Source organism: Carettochelys insculpta, chromosome 12 (genome assembly GCF_033958435.1).
Source record: "Carettochelys insculpta isolate YL-2023 chromosome 12, ASM3395843v1, whole genome shotgun sequence".
Classification (NCBI taxonomy): Eukaryota; Metazoa; Chordata; order Testudines; family Carettochelyidae; genus Carettochelys; species Carettochelys insculpta.
In genome coordinates this window covers 3,203,275-3,218,232 of record NC_134148.1, presented here as the reverse complement: position 1 = coordinate 3,218,232, position 14,958 = coordinate 3,203,275, and the positions used below count along the sequence as shown (strand labels likewise).

Here is a 14,958-nt window from a genome sequence, read left to right as displayed (position 1 = left end):
TAAAAGACACACACTGTGCATCAAAATCACACTGAGACTGAGTCACATTTGGCATCTTTGTACCAATTCTTAAACTTCTGCAAGGGATGGAACGAGTGGAAGGTTCCTTAGAGAGAACAGGACGAGAGAAGCAGCACGTTCCCTTGGGCCACTGTTGTTTGTCTCCTCTATCCCACCAGTCACCCACTGACTCCCAGACAGCAGCAGCAACCCCCTTTGCTCACATACCTTTCCAATCCATTCTGACTGCTGAGCTGCAAATACAGTGAACCTTTTCCTACATTTGCAATGGCCACTGATCAGAAGTCCTTTGCCAAACTTGTTGCCTCCTCCTTGCAAAAGCACAGCCAGATTTTGGTGAATCTCTGGTGTGAGGTGATCATAACATTCAGTTTTAGTAAGAGTACCAGGAAACTCAAATAGGTTCAGGCGGGGTCTCTTCTCCAGCATGTGTTCTGCTGTTTAATCAGCAACACTGCTGCTTTCTGGGTAATACAGACTTGGTGGGGGTGTTTAAATGTCATGTTCGGTAAATCCTTTGAAGCATATTGACCTCCTGTGCAGATGGACTGCTTTCAGGAATTCCACGCTGGTAAATGCAGCTGCAGGCCAAGCAGCCATGGCTTGATGCTGCTGTATTGTCCGGAAGATAGCTTTCCACTTTTGGTTGCTATGTAAGATGTGAGGGACCCTGAATCTTTCAGGAATTCTGGAAGTTTAAAGCAGAGGCTTCAAAGTCTAAAGGCAGGAATTAGGGAGACCAAAAAAGCAGGGACCTTTCTTCTTCCCAACCTAGGGGCAGGAAGGGAAGGAAGGAGGTGAGTTAGTCATGGAGTGCAGGTGACTTCATATGCCTAGAATCTGGACCCACCCTATGGGAGCAAGACACGCAGGGTAGGGCATAGTTTATTTACTCCTGCTCTGGACCTTGACTTCCTTCTGTGTCCACCATGGCCTCCTCAGCACAGTAAAGAGACCAGAGTTAGTGCAGGAATCAGAGGGCCAGAGCCCTCAACCCCCACCATCCAAGCCTCCTTCCATGCTCCAAACCACTCAGACCTGCCCCCATGATCTACCATCCAGGGGCAGAATGACTTTTGGTACGTGCTGTAATGTGGACGTGATGTGTTGCATGATAAAATTCATTCCACATGTGGGCATAAAAAATTAAGAGGAAACGCGGCTCTTGACTCCCTGGATGTAAGATGGGGAAGAAGCAGAGGAAATTAAATTGCCAAAAGCAGGAGTCTGTGCACTACTACAGCCTTTGGGTGTGAGAAGCAGCCTCGTCCCTTGAGGGTGAGACACTGCCCATGGCAGAGACAGAGTCTATGCTGGGAGGGCCCCACTGGGTTTAAGGGGGGGCAGGATCAGGCTCCCAGGTGGGTGGGCATCCAGGTACTGCTTCAGGGGAGGAGGGAGAAGTTAGTATGCAACCTCTGTTCTGGCCCTGGTGCAGAGGAGCTGTGTGGGGCAGGGGTTGCAAGGTGCACCTGCCCCACACTATCTTGTGAAGTTGGGCCCAGCTTCCCACTCCATCCCATTGACTCTCACCTCCTTCAGCCTGGAGGGGCCCTCCACAGCAACACTGCAGGCTATCTGGCAGCACTCTACCTGACTCAGATTTGGGTGGGGGCCTAGGTGCTAGTTGCGTGGGCCCTGATCACACCACTAATATGAATGTGCTGTTGTGATTGTAATGAGTCTCCTAGGGTTTGTCTGCACTGGGGTTTTTAATCCAGGAAAATCCGTTTTTGCTGTGGCTGCTAGAGCTTAACAGAGCAGGTTTACATAAAACCCAAAAGGCTGGTTAGATACAGGTGTTGTAGAAGCAGAAACACTCAATTTAGAAAAAGAAAGGGAAACTTTTCCTTGAGTTTCAAATAAACAGAATTTGTTTTACTTTCTAAAAATCTCCTATGCAGGAGGTTACGGTTCAGTTCCCTTTCATGGGAAACCCTGTCCCTCAGAGTTGCTTACTGTGAGATCATCCCTGGGAATCCCCCTCAGAACAAAGATGCAGGGCGGGGCCCTTACTGCCGGCAGAGAAGATTTAATGTATGTGGAAAAACTGTGAATAATCCTGCAGAGGTCAACAGGACTGTTTGCTTGCATGAAGTTCAACTTGTCAATAAAGCCTGAAGGATGAGGACTAAGAAAGCAAATCCCAGCTGAAGACGGGCTGGTTGAGGGGATTGGTAACAGATGATTGCATGTAGGATTTAATTCCCAGTGAGCCTGTTCCTGCTACAGTTGAGCTCCATGACAAATTCCCATTGACATGGATAGGGCAGAAGCAGACCTTGGGACCTCACTAGAGAGCAATCTTGTACTCATGCGGTGTGACAGTGCATAGCCCCCTTAATAGCAAGCGACTAATTCATGTCTTGCTTTCCCTATTGATTTGTCTTTGGTTAAGGTTTCTTTTGGGTGTTTCTTCAGAAATATCATATTGGGGTGTACCACAATTTGTGATGAGCTGGGACAGGGTCTGAATTCCACCCAGGCTTCCTAGTGGTGTTATCCACTGCAGAGTTTGCCCTCTTCCAGGAACGTTTTCATAGTCTCTCTCTCAGTCTGCAGCTGCATTTTAAGGGGCTGTGCCAAGTAACTGTAGTCACTGTGCAGCTGGGCTCTGCTTGCTCTAGTTTTCTTCCAGCAGCTGAGTTTCTGCTGTGTTTTTCTTTTTTCATTACTATGGAGAATGGCAGGTTCTCACAATCCCACTGAAATTATATGTGCAGCAGCATGTAAGTAGCACTGAATACGTGGGATGTTCTGGCTGTTCCACTAACTTCTATGATAAGTAACAGAGGGATCCTTGATAGTCCAAATGAGCAGTTTTTTATCGGTTTTATGTCTCATCTTTAAATGCTGTTTCGTGTAGCACAGTTCTCCTGCGTGCAGCATTGGTTCACAGCTTTAGAACTCTCTTTAGGGTTTCTAACATAGCTTCTCCATAATATGTGAGTTTTTGCTGCTTCTCAAACTCACGCCATTAATGCAGTCAAGTAGCACTTTAAAGACTAACAAAATAATATATTGGGTGACGTTTCGTGGGACAGACCCACTTCTTCAGACCATAGCCAGACCAGAACAGACTCAATATTTAAGGCACAGAGAACCAAACATAGTAATCAAGGTTGACAAATCAGAAAAAAATCATCAGGGTGAGCAAATCATAGAGTAGAAGGGCAGAAAGTGGGGGTGTCAAGCATTAGATTAAACCAAGTATGCAAAAGAGCCCCTATAAAGACCCAGAGAATTCCCATCCTGGTTCAAACCATGTGTTAATGTGTCAAATTTGAATATAAAAGAGAGTTCAGCAGCCTCTCTTTCCAGACTGTTGTGAAAATTTCTCTTCAGTGAGACGCAAACTTTTAAGTCATTAACAGAATGGCCCACTCCATTGAAATGCTGGCTGACAGTTTTGTGGATCAGGAGTGTTTTTATGTCTGTTTTGTGCCCATTAACTCTTTGTCTAAGAGACTTTGAAGTCTGTCCAATATACAACGCATCTGGGCATTGGTGGCACATGATGGCATGTATGACATTAGTTGAAGAACATGAGAATGTGCCCGTGATTCTGTGAATAACCTGGTTAGGTCCAGTGATGGTATCTCCAGAATAGATACCAAAACAAAAAAGCAGTCAAATAGCACTTTAAAGACGAATAAAATGATTTTTTAGGTGAGCTTTCATGGGACAGACCCACTTCTATGGTCTGAAGAAGTGGGTCTGTTCCACGAAAGCTCACCTAATAAATCATTTTGTTAGTCTTTAAAGTGCTACTTGACTGCTTTTTTGTTTTGATAGTATGTAGACTAGCACGGCTTTCTCTCTGTTACTGTTCAGAATAGATATGTGGACAAAGCTGGCAGCGGGCTTTGTTACAAGCAAAAGTTCCAGGACTCGTGTTCCTGTGGTATAGACTGTGGCTGTGGGTGAGAATCCTCATCAGGTTAGGAGGTTGTCTGTAGGAGAGAACAGGCCTGTCACCTAGGGCCTTCTGGAGTGTGGCCTCTTGATTAAGGATAGGTTGTAGGTCTTTAAAGACGAGCATGGCTTTCTCTCTGTTTAGGATTAATAAGGCACAACTATATTCTAGCCTTACACTAGCCTTGGGTGAAAAGGAGGCAGCTGTGCTTTCTACCAGAATGCAGTGAGGGGGAGTGTAAGACAATTGTTACTATCTTGCTAATCCAAAGTGGTCAAAAATCATTTCAGGCATCTGAATACTGAAACTGGCTTATAGATCGTAAGACAATAAACTATTTAAAAATAACAACTGTAGGGCTTTTGCATTTTCCTCCACCACTCTGAGGACTAGAGACTTGCTGTTAAAAAGAGAAAGTTGAAATTTTTGCATATTCATATGACTGGCACTTAAAGCCTTTCGTAGGATTTGGTAAAAGTGGCCTCTTTACTGAAAGGGGAAGAAATATAGGTAAGTAAGCTGGAAAGTTGCCTAACGCTGAGAAATGCTGCCTTGCATTGAAGTGGACTGTAAACTTGATTTTCCTGGAAAGGGGAGGTGCTGTAACCTGATACTCTAGCTGTTTGAGAACAGGGGCGGCTACTCTGTTAACGGCAGATGGATTAGGACCTGCAAAGGAAGGGAATTTTTTTGTGTTTGAAACTAGAAATTCATGAATAGGGGATGGGGCTTATTATTATTCTGCCATGAGCCTTACATTGCCCTTCAGGAATTAAGAAGAAGTTGTGACAAGGCAGAGAAGAAGCAGGAAGTAACTCTGACAAAGGCTTACCTCACCCTGTCAGAGCTGAATTGTTTTTTCCTTTTTTGATCAGTACTGTTGATACTGGGCCATTTCCACCTTGCTGAATAGATCTTGTCAGCTCTGGTCCTCTCTCTTACTGGGACCCCACTCTTTAAATACCCCTCTGAAACCCCCCCCCACTCATGCATCTGATGAAGCGGGTCTTTGCCCATGAAAGCTTATGCTCCAAAATATCTGTTAGTCTATAAGGTGCCACGAGACTTCTTCTTCTTGTTCAGGAAGTAACTGTCACTCTGTGAAGGGGCTGATCTTGGTTAGTCTGGAGGGACCAAAAATGTATTAAGATAACAGCAGTTCCCAATATTGTATATGTGGAAAAAACTATTTCCCCAGGAGGGTGGGGAAGCACTGAAATGCGTTACTGAGAGGTGGTGGAATTTCCATCCCTAGCAATTAAGTCCCGACGATGTGGTCCTGGCTGGGATGATTTAGTTGAAGTTGATCCTGATTTAGCCAGGGGGCTGGACTAGATGACCTCCTGAGGTCCCTTCCAGCCCTAGGATTCTATGATATGAAATTAATTTAAATAAAAAAAGGTCTCAATTCTGATCTTACTTGTACCAGGAGACCCCCATGCCTTTGATGAGGGCTTGCTTGGGTATAACTGAAGGCTGATTCAGTTTTTTTTTTTTTAAGGACACTCTGTTTTCTGAGACTCTCTTGTTTTCAGTTGAATGCGTAGTTCACATTCTGTGCTTCAGGGAATGGCAAACGCAACACTGCACACAACCTGCAGCAACCAGTAACCACACCGGAAAAGGCCCAGCGGCTAGGAGCAATGTCGATATCATGTGACAGTTAATTTGTCAACATTACTCATCATGAAATCCCCAGGATAATGGGAACTGTAAGGTTGAGCCTTATTTTATACAGAGTAAGTTAAACTGGAGTTAGGGCCATAGTCTTACGAGTAACTTAACAGGACAAAAGTTGTGGGGATATTAAGTGTGAGGACCTGACTACAAATCTTAATGGGATTCCCTATTCTTCTTGTAAGGGCTGGAAGGACCTGGCATACTCAGGCACCACAGCACTGACCACAGGCGCCACCCCTGCTTTGCGGGGTTTTAATGACTGTCTCAAGCCAGAGCCTCAGTCACCCCATCTGTAAAAGGGGCTGAGAAGACTGTCCGTACGTGCTAAGTACTGCATGCTGGGGACAGGGCTGGGAGGGGGGAAGGGTGGTTTTGCAGCAATCTGGTGCAGGGGCTGGAAAAAGGGGCAGCGGCAGCTGCTGGGAAGAGGCGCTGAACCTGCTCATCGCGGCAGGGGGTCTCACTGGGGGCCGCAGGAGCTGGAACTGGGGCGGGGGTGCACCACCCCCTGGGCTGAAGTGGTTTCCATTGCATGCAGGGTTCACAGTTTGCTTCAGTGGTTCTCAGCACCCCAATAGAGAAACTGTTCCAGGCCCCGCCGGGGGGCGCCGCGAGGGGGAGCCCCGAGCCCACCCGGGCTAGTCCCCCAAGGGCGGCAGGGAGCATGCGCATTGCTGCAGCCGCAGCCTCGCCCCGGCTGGAAAGCGAAAGCGAAAGAGCAGCCGGAGCCCGAGGGGAGGGGCGGCTGCGAGGAGCGCGCACGCGCTGGAAAGCCCCCGTGCCGCTCGGCTAACCTGTCAGGGGTACGTCTGCCCAGTGACTGGTGATGAAGAGGGCCGCGCCCCGCTGTGATTGGCCCGGGGCAGGAGGGGTATAAAACACGGCGGGGGCGCTGCGCGACGGCTAGTCCGCTCAGGATCCGAGCGAGGAGCGCGTGCGGCGGGAGCGATGGTGCGAGGTCTCAGCCTGTTGCTGCTGGTGGTGCTGCTGCTCGGCCTCGTCGGCCTGGAGGCGACCTCATGTGAGAGCCGCGGGGGGGGCCGGGCCGGGCCGGGCCGCGCCCCGGGGGCTTTCCGGCGAGGCGCCCGGCTCCCGCCTCGGGCTGGGGCGCGGCCCCCTACCCCGTGCCGGGCTGGCGGCGGCGGGGCGCTGGGATAGCGAGCCCCAGAGGTCAACGGGGGGGGGGGCTCTCTCTCTCTCTCTCTCTCTCTCTTAACGCGCTTCAACTCTAACACGCTGCCCTGGTCTCCTGCCTTGGCTCTTTGAGTCATTAGTGAGCAGCTGATGGAGCCTTCTTGGAAGCGGGGGGTGCTAAATGAGAGCACCTATCACGTCACTTGGTTCTGTTTTTTTTTCTTTCTTTCCCAACCTCTTCAGCACCCCCCAAGATACATGTGTACTCCCGCCACCCAGTGGAGAACGGCAAGACAAATGTCCTGAACTGCTACATTGAGGGATTCTATCCCCCCAACATTGAAGTCAGCCTGCTGAAGAATAACGAACAGATGGATGGTGTGCAAATGTCTGACCTTTCCTTCGGTGACGACTGGACTTTCCAGCGCTTGCTGCACGTCCAGTTCGTCCCTAATGGGAAAGATGTGTATGACTGCGAAGTGAAACACAGCGCTCTTCCAGCCCCAAAGAAAATCCGATGGGGTGAGTATGTCAGTACTTCCCTCTGTTCGCTTAGTCTGTCAGGAACTGTACACTGAAGTATCTTGCTGCTGAGACCCTCCCTGGGTCATTGGCTTGTTTGTGACAGCTGCCTTTGGTCCTGTGCCTTGTGGGCCCTCACGGGCAACCCCGGGGAACTACTAAGGGCCTGGCCCTGGCAGTAGGAATTAGCCTGTCCCTGGGCTCACAGCCTGCCCAAGCATGTCTCCTGCCAACCAGAAGTGGACGAACTTACCCAAAAAGTTACTTGAATAAAAGTACAGCTGCTGGGGATGAGGTACAAGTCACTGGTGTCCCCTGGAAAACGTAGTGCTTTTTCTACCTCTGCTGCCAATGTCGCTCTGGCCATACCATCACTTTTGGTGAAATGTGTTAGTCAGGGGTGTCTTCCCCACTTCCATGTCCCCGTTTGGCAAGTGTTAGTGGAGGCATAGCCTCAGTCAGCAGAGCTCTGGAGCAGGTGTAGACAAACCCTGCCTGGCCACACTTTCTCAGGTTTTAATATTGTAGCATCTTAATGGTGTCTTAAATCCTTCTACTCATTTCTAAATAAAAAGAGCCAGATGCAACGTTTATGTGACTTATCTTGTGAAGAAGGGTGAGAAGATTAGAGATGTATTTTAATGAGAGCAGTTTTTGTCTCCAGAAACCACTCTTAACCCAGCCTGGTTTCTTGCTTTACACTTCTACTATCCAAGCAAAGATGCCTGGGATGATTGGCAGGAGGACAAGGGGCCTGGTGTCGATTTTTCCTTCTGGCCTAGTTCATTATCTCCTTAGCATGAGCAGTGGTGGCTTACCACGGGACATCTGTGTGGCTGCTGGAGTGATAGAACTCTCCCAGTTCCACATTACAATTGTGATAGGTAGATGGGCTAATTGTTCAGCACAGCCGCATCTTAGAAGGTGATGTCTAACCTCCTGTGTTCTTTTGCAGAACCAGATAATTAAGCTGCACCTTAGACATTCATGGTAAGTTATGTATGTTTCACTTCTTGCTGTCAAAGGGAGTTTGGTGCTCGACCAAGGCTGCTTCCACACATGCCACCTCCCATTGGAGGTGGCACAGCAATGAGGCAATTTGAAGCAGGCTAATGAGGTGCTAATGGGCAAATTAAGTGCCTCATTAGTATAATGGCATCCATGGGAATGTAACCATACAGATGGAGACTGTAGATGGGGGGCAGCTTTAAAGTAAGTGCCCCAGTTCGACATTCCCTTACTCCCACAGAACTAGATCGGTGTAAGGGAATGTCTAGGTGGGGTGCTTATTTTGAAGCTGCTGGACTCCACACTGTCCATCTGCAATTAGAAGGCTGTGCTTTGAAATTTGCTCGGCTGCCACTGTGCTAATGAAGCCCTGAATATTCATGTTAGCGCTTTATCAGCCTGCTTCAGATTGCCTCAGTACAGTGGCAGGTGTAGAAGCAGCCCAAACATCCTGATGCTAGGGGAGAGAAAGCAAAACTCCTGCCATACTGACTTGGGGAGGCTAGAAACAGGCAGCTCCATTTGTTTCTAGCTTGTTAAGTGGTAGCTTAGAATTGGGAGTGACTTTAATCGGTTAACTTCTCAGCACTTATAATAATATTTTGTCTGTATGAAAATGCCACTTGATCATCAAAGCATTTTGAAGCAAAATAGATTTTTGTAAGGGTTATGACTTGATTTGGCACCTGGAAAGAATGGCTCTTCATACATCAGAGTCCACTAGTCACTAGACCCTGTGCTGTCTTCGCTTGATGTGTGGGGAGAGGTCGATTTGATAGTCCTCCCTTATGGTCTAGCTAGATCTCTTGGGAGGGCTGGCAATAGTGCATCAGGGTTAGAGGAACAGTTGTTACTAAAGAGATCATTTGCAGTGGGTGAGGGTGGTGTGCAGTCTCTTGCCTGGGAATACTGGAGCAGCTTAGTGGTAATCAGTGGTAACAAATGTCTTAATGTGTAACACCAGCAATTGCTGTGCACCCAGTTTGAACGTAAGAGTTTAAGGCCCTGCAAGTGAAACTGGCACCTGCTGAGATGCTTGGGCATCTAACAGAACGACCCTTAGAAGCAAAGAAGTCCAGAACCAGTTAGGATTTAGACTTGCTGTTTGCGGCTGGGATCTCTGAGCCAGGTTCTCCCTTTGCTTAGCCTTTCTGGCCATATAAGCTTTGGGTTTTTTATTAATCTTTTTCTTCCTTTTCAGGTCTGAAGAACTCTGCTTTGCAATCTGAAATCAGTTGTATATGACTGCTGTTTTATTATGCCCTGTGTGTTTTCCTCTGCACACTTCATGCCCCATTCTCTTTGTACTGGAGCTGAAGTATAATAGAAGATGCTGAATAATTTGTTTTGGGGTGGGATGTGGTCTTTTGGAATTCAAACCTTGCTATTTTGAAACATTAGGCTTGTCATGCACGTGAGACAGTGCTAGGTTAGGTTTGGCATGGAGAGCACTGAGGTTATCTGACGAAAATGTTATAGGTCTTGTGCAAAGATAAGCCAATTTTTGTACTGGGTAGCCTGGCAGGTGAAAAACAAATCCCAAACATCTCAGTGTCTGAAAGACCCACAGATCCTTCTTGTAATCCAGCCATGCTATGCTCATGATACTGAGAAGAACTGGATTGGAAAACTTGTCTGTCCAGTAGCCCCAGAATGTAAAAGTAACAACAAATTCCCAGCACAATCTACCTGGAGGTGGCAACAATGGCGGCAGCCCTCCTTGGTTATGAGGACAGTGAGGGCTACCAGGGCCAGAGTGTAATGTGTTCCTGAGCCCTTTTGGATGGGCAGTAGCTGTGCTTCCCAGAACAACAATTGGCTACATCACTGCTTACTACAAGTACCAATCAATATAATTATTACCAGTTAATGCAATAAGTTGCTGTGTGCAAACATGTTCTGAACCACCTAGATGGATTTGTTTTACTAATTAGTATATCACTTTGTATTGTTCAAAATTGTATATAATGACATTGGATTTAAAATACATTTTAAAACAATCAGTCCTACAGAAGTTGTGGCTTTTTAAGATGAGAGGGTATGTCTTGCCTTGCAGTGAGTGCAGCAAGGTGTGTGATACACTGTTTTATTCGTGGAGTTTCCTTCTGTAAGACTGAAAATCTGTGTTTGGTTGGGCTTTTTTTGTTCCCTTTTTGGTAAAAGTAAAAAGTGGTGTTGTGTCCCTGCTCTATAGACTAATTGAGTTCACAGCCTTGCCTTCAAATCCTGCCCAGCTCTTCTCCAGCATTTCTAATGCTTTGCTTTTTTCTGCTAGGATTCCCCTTCTCTCCCTCTTTCCTCCTCTCTAATCCTGGGCCTGGAGGATCAAAGTGGTTGACTTCCATGACCCTTATCTGTGTGAAGTAGAATCCTGAGAGGTGAATACAAATACTGTCTAAAGGGTGGGCTTCAGAAGACCTAGCAAATGTTATGATGGGGGGGTGGGTATCATTGTCCCCTGATGATCTGATCCTGAAGATTGGGCATCAGATGCCAAAGCTTTGTACAGAACAGAAGTGTTCTGCACTGTCTAGGTTCTTGTTGGTAACAGCCTTGGCTCAGAAGGACAGAGTCCAACCACAGTGCTGTTGGGGATGATTGGGTGAGGGGTGATCTCTTGCAAGTTTTAGTACCATGCATAGATGCTATGTGTTCCTTAGAGCTTTTGCATTAATAAATGTGCTTGCTTAAAATAGTACAACTGCCCAGTGAAGTTACCATGGTTCATTCTGTCACCTCTGAAGAGAACGAAAGGCTGGACCTGCATGTATGCCAGGCTTGCTGAGCATGATGACAGTCAGCAAAGGACTATCTCCTGGGAAAACCCTGCTTAGGAAGGGAAGGGAGATGAGTCACTAGCTATAAGAAGCAGCAATGAAGGGTCCTGTGGCACCTTGTAGACTAACAGAAAAGCTTTGAGCATGAGCTTTCGTGAGCACAGACTCCATCAGATGCTGCATCTGATGAAGTGAGTCTGTGCTCACAAAAGCTCATGCTCAAAACTTTTCTGTTAGTCTACAAGGTGCCACAGGACCCTTCATTGCTGTTACAGATCCAGACTAACACGGCTACCCCTCCGATACGATCTATAAGAAGAGATGGCTTAGCCTAGCACAAGAGCCTGCTGGATTGCGAAGGGAAATGCAAGTGCAGTTTTCTGTGCTCTGCCTTGTACACTCTGTGGGTCAAATGAGCTTTGTATTTCTGAAAAACTGGCCTCTATTTAAAAGAGGAAGGGGAAACCACGAAAGTGCAGTTGTGATGTGCTCCAGAAAGGCAGGAGAACCAGTCTTCCTTTTTCCTACAAACAAGGGACAGAGTGCTCAGCAGCAAAAATCAGACATGTACCCAGTTCAGTATTGTTCCTCTGTTCAAGTATGTCAAGGAACAAGCTGCTGGAAGTGATGGTGTAAGAAGTAGAGGGTCTAGTCCCACCATAGCTTGTTTGGCTTGATGGAGAAATTACTGGTCAAAGTCTGTACCTGTTGAAATCATAAAAGTGTAATAAAGAGCAGGTGCCTGATTAGCCCTGCCTCAAATTAGGACCGTGTGCTCAGGATGCAGTGCACTGTTGTGATTGGAGGTCTTTTGGTGTAATCTCATTGTGATGTTCCGGCAAGCTTGTTGAGGCAAAATAAGCCCATATGAAAGACATGGAGGTAAGTCAGAGTTACTTTTAAAAGGCAAAGAAGATAAATGTTACTTGTACAATCTTCTCAGGCCCTTTTATACTTGAAGACAGTGTCTTCTCAAAGGGGCTCCCAAACCATGGAAATTGTAACCTCAGTTTGAGTAAAAACTGCTTTTCTAAAAATGCAGGAATAAAGAAAAATGTGGTATATTACAGGGCTGCAGCTCACTTGCATTCTTCCTTCAAAAGGGGAATGCAAATAAGGGAAGTCAAAAATGCAGATGAGACAGATTTATTACCCTGTGCTTCATTTTCCTAATCTTTTTGGAAGAGACCCTTTTGAAAGGGGGAAAACCACTGTTTAGTTTACAAAGATGCTTCTGAAAATTAAGCAAATGGAGCATGAGCTATAAGTCAGTGCCTTATTTGCATTCCTCTTGAAAGATGAATGCAAGTGCAGACATAGCCCAGTTGTGTTGATGCTCTGCAAGGGACAGGAATTTATCTATTTAAAAAACAAGTCTATCAAGATCTCATTCTGTCTTTCCACCCAGGTAAATTATCAGGAATAGAGTGAATAGGCTTTGCAAGAGTTTCCTATTGCTTTTCTGCCTTCTCAAACATTGTAGGGAAACAGGCCTTTAACAATAAATGGTATCCTTGGAAGGTCTAAACAAAAACCCCTCCAGTGTTTTTATGGAGGTGTGAGGCTGTGCAAATGCCTGTTTCCAGCATGACTGGGTGGGTGTAGCTAAAGTGACCTTTAAAGTTCACCTTTTAAAGGGCAAGTAGCACTTCTCTGGGAGTAGTAAAAATCATAGTATTATGACTACTGCCTGTCTCTTCAGCTACTATGCACCAGGTTCTTGTGACCTCCTGGACTCGCACCAAGCAGCTAATGTGTGCACAATACTGTTTGGAGGATATTAAAGAGAGTAGAAAAGCTGAGCATTGCTAGTTAGCACTTTCCTTAATCACAGCATCTGCCCATATGCCTTCTGTGGACTAGCAGACTTCCTAGGAAATGGCCCCAGTTCAACATGATTCTCCTGCTTTGATACCCAAACCCACCTATCCCCATTGAAGTAGCTCCAGCCCCCCTGGGCTAAACTACTTGCCCCAGGCAGTGCAAAGTGACCTTTGGCACAGCCTGTTGATGGATGGGTGTGTGCATCCAGGCTAAATTTTACTGAGTGGCAACATGACCTGGTAGAGGGGATCAGGGGCCCAGTCCCAGCCTGAGCAGTGCTGTGACCTTGTGCCCTTGTTGGGTCACAATGAGTGGGAGGGTGGGATGGGGGGGAAGCTGAGCCTGTCAACTCACCAGGACAGCCGTGCAGGAGCTGTTGCTGTGGGGTGAGCAGGGAGGTAGCTTTTGTGTCTGTTCCCCTCCTCCCTCAGGCGTGTGGATAAGATCCATCCCACAGTAACTGCTTGAAACGTGGCATGGTGTGGGGTAACGCACAGGGCTGTCCTCTCAGCTACAGAAACCTAGGACATCAGAACTATTTCATCCAGGACAGCTACCCTGGCCAAGAGGCCATCCTGTGAAGACCTGGATGGGAGAAGCCTCACCTCTCAGGCCCTATTTTCTGAACCTTCCTCCCTGGGAGGTTGCTGAGTAACTGCCATTCTCTCTGACCCCCCAGCAATCCAGGCATCTCGCTGAACTGTGCCAGTCTGCTACAGCATCGCAAACTCTTCCGGTGCCTGCCTTCACCTGCCTCGACCAATATCTGCCCCTGGGGACCTGCCTGCCCCTCTTGCAGAACGTCCCCCGTGCCATTTTCCTGGGCCACTGTCCAGTAAGCCCCTCTTTGGTCAAAGCCGGTGCCGTGACAGCTGCCTCGCAAATCCTCCAACATCACCTTCGGCCATCCGTCAGACACATGGGCCTAGTCCATACCTCGCTGAGGGCCATGCTCTGAGGGTAAAACTCCCTAGTGTTGCTGGGCTTAGTCCCTGGGATTTGCTTAGGCCAGTCACCTTGGGCTAAATCACCACAGCCATACGCTGGACGCATGAACATCCATTACCTTGCTGAGGTGTGGGGCAGTGTGTGTTCAGTATATCTGGGGGCAAGCAGAGGGTGTCTCCTGTGAAATAGCTGGATGTGGGGTTAGGCTGAGAACCTGAGGTATCCATAGATGTGGGTAACAGGGTCCCCCCCTAATTTTTTTCCATTCAGGTGCAGAATAAATTGTGTTATGTGCACCGAGGCATGAATGGATGTGCACCACCAGTAGAAAGAGAAGCTGCTGGCTACAGTCACTCTGCTAGTCAGCTGGGCAGTGCCTGGCTCTCTCCTGAGTGGCTGCCCAAGCGCTCAGCTTAGAGGGAACACTGGTGATGGGTGTCACCGAAGTACGTGGAGCTTGTTGTCAGCTGAGCTGCTGACTTCAGGCTGCCAGAGTCTTCCTCCAGCCTTTAGGCCCTTCTCCCCATCCCTGTACCTCTCCATCTCAGGTGGCCTGAGTTTACCTTTCCTTTCATTCTGGGACCACAGAGCCAGGTTGCAGGCTGCTGGCAGACTGAGGGTCTGCTCAAGCTGGCTGCATAGTATGGGGCCTGCAGCTGGCTGGAGGGGCAGGCCCTGGTGTGCTGGAGGAAGAGGCAGCTACTCCAGAGGACCAGCATGAGAAGAAGGCAAGGATGGCTGTGGGGGTAACCCCTGAGCTTACCCATGGCCAGGGAAAAAGGAGCAGTGAGGGGGAAGCACCTGTAAGGGGCTGTGAACCATGGAGAAGGAGCAGCCAAGGGTGATTTCTCCTTGTGACTCTTCACTGAGCCTGGTCTGGTACGATGATGTGGCCACTGGGGCAGCCAATGCTGTGTTTGGGGGCGGGTGCAGGTTTAGTTATACACCCTCACACTAAGGCCCCTCTGATCAGGAGACGTTTGGCATAGCTTCGTTCACCTTCTACGTGGGTTACCCAGGCCAAGATCAGTGCCCTTGGCTAGGAAGGGGAATCTCACTCCAGCCACGTCCCTTCGGCCAAGGTGGTCTTTGCTTGGTAGTTGATCTAAGACGTTTCTTTCCAGCACA

At 47.9% G+C, this 14,958-nt stretch overlaps 1 protein-coding gene across 1 annotated transcript; it reads left to right on the top strand.

Moving 5' to 3' along the window:
* The first annotated feature begins 6,505 nt into the window (after positions 1-6,505).
* Positions 6,506-10,284, top strand: B2M (beta-2-microglobulin). The gene is made up of 4 exons (XM_075007088.1): positions 6,506-6,638; positions 6,995-7,273; positions 8,229-8,263; positions 9,483-10,284. Exons 1-3 carry the CDS (start codon positions 6,566-6,568, stop codon positions 8,240-8,242), a joined length of 366 nt encoding a protein of 121 aa, XP_074863189.1. The 5' UTR covers positions 6,506-6,565; the 3' UTR covers positions 8,243-8,263; positions 9,483-10,284.
* The last annotated feature ends 4,674 nt before the right edge of the window (positions 10,285-14,958 follow it).

Excerpts from the sequence above, each read along its gene's own strand:
- B2M (XM_075007088.1), top strand. The coding sequence starts at position 6,566 with ATGGTGCGAGGTCTCAGCCTGTTGCTGCTGGTGGTGCTGCTGCTCGGC. Across the intron at positions 6,639-6,994 it reads CGGCCTGGAGGCGACCTCAT|CACCCCCCAAGATACATGTG; the intron begins GTGAGAGCCGCG and ends CAACCTCTTCAG.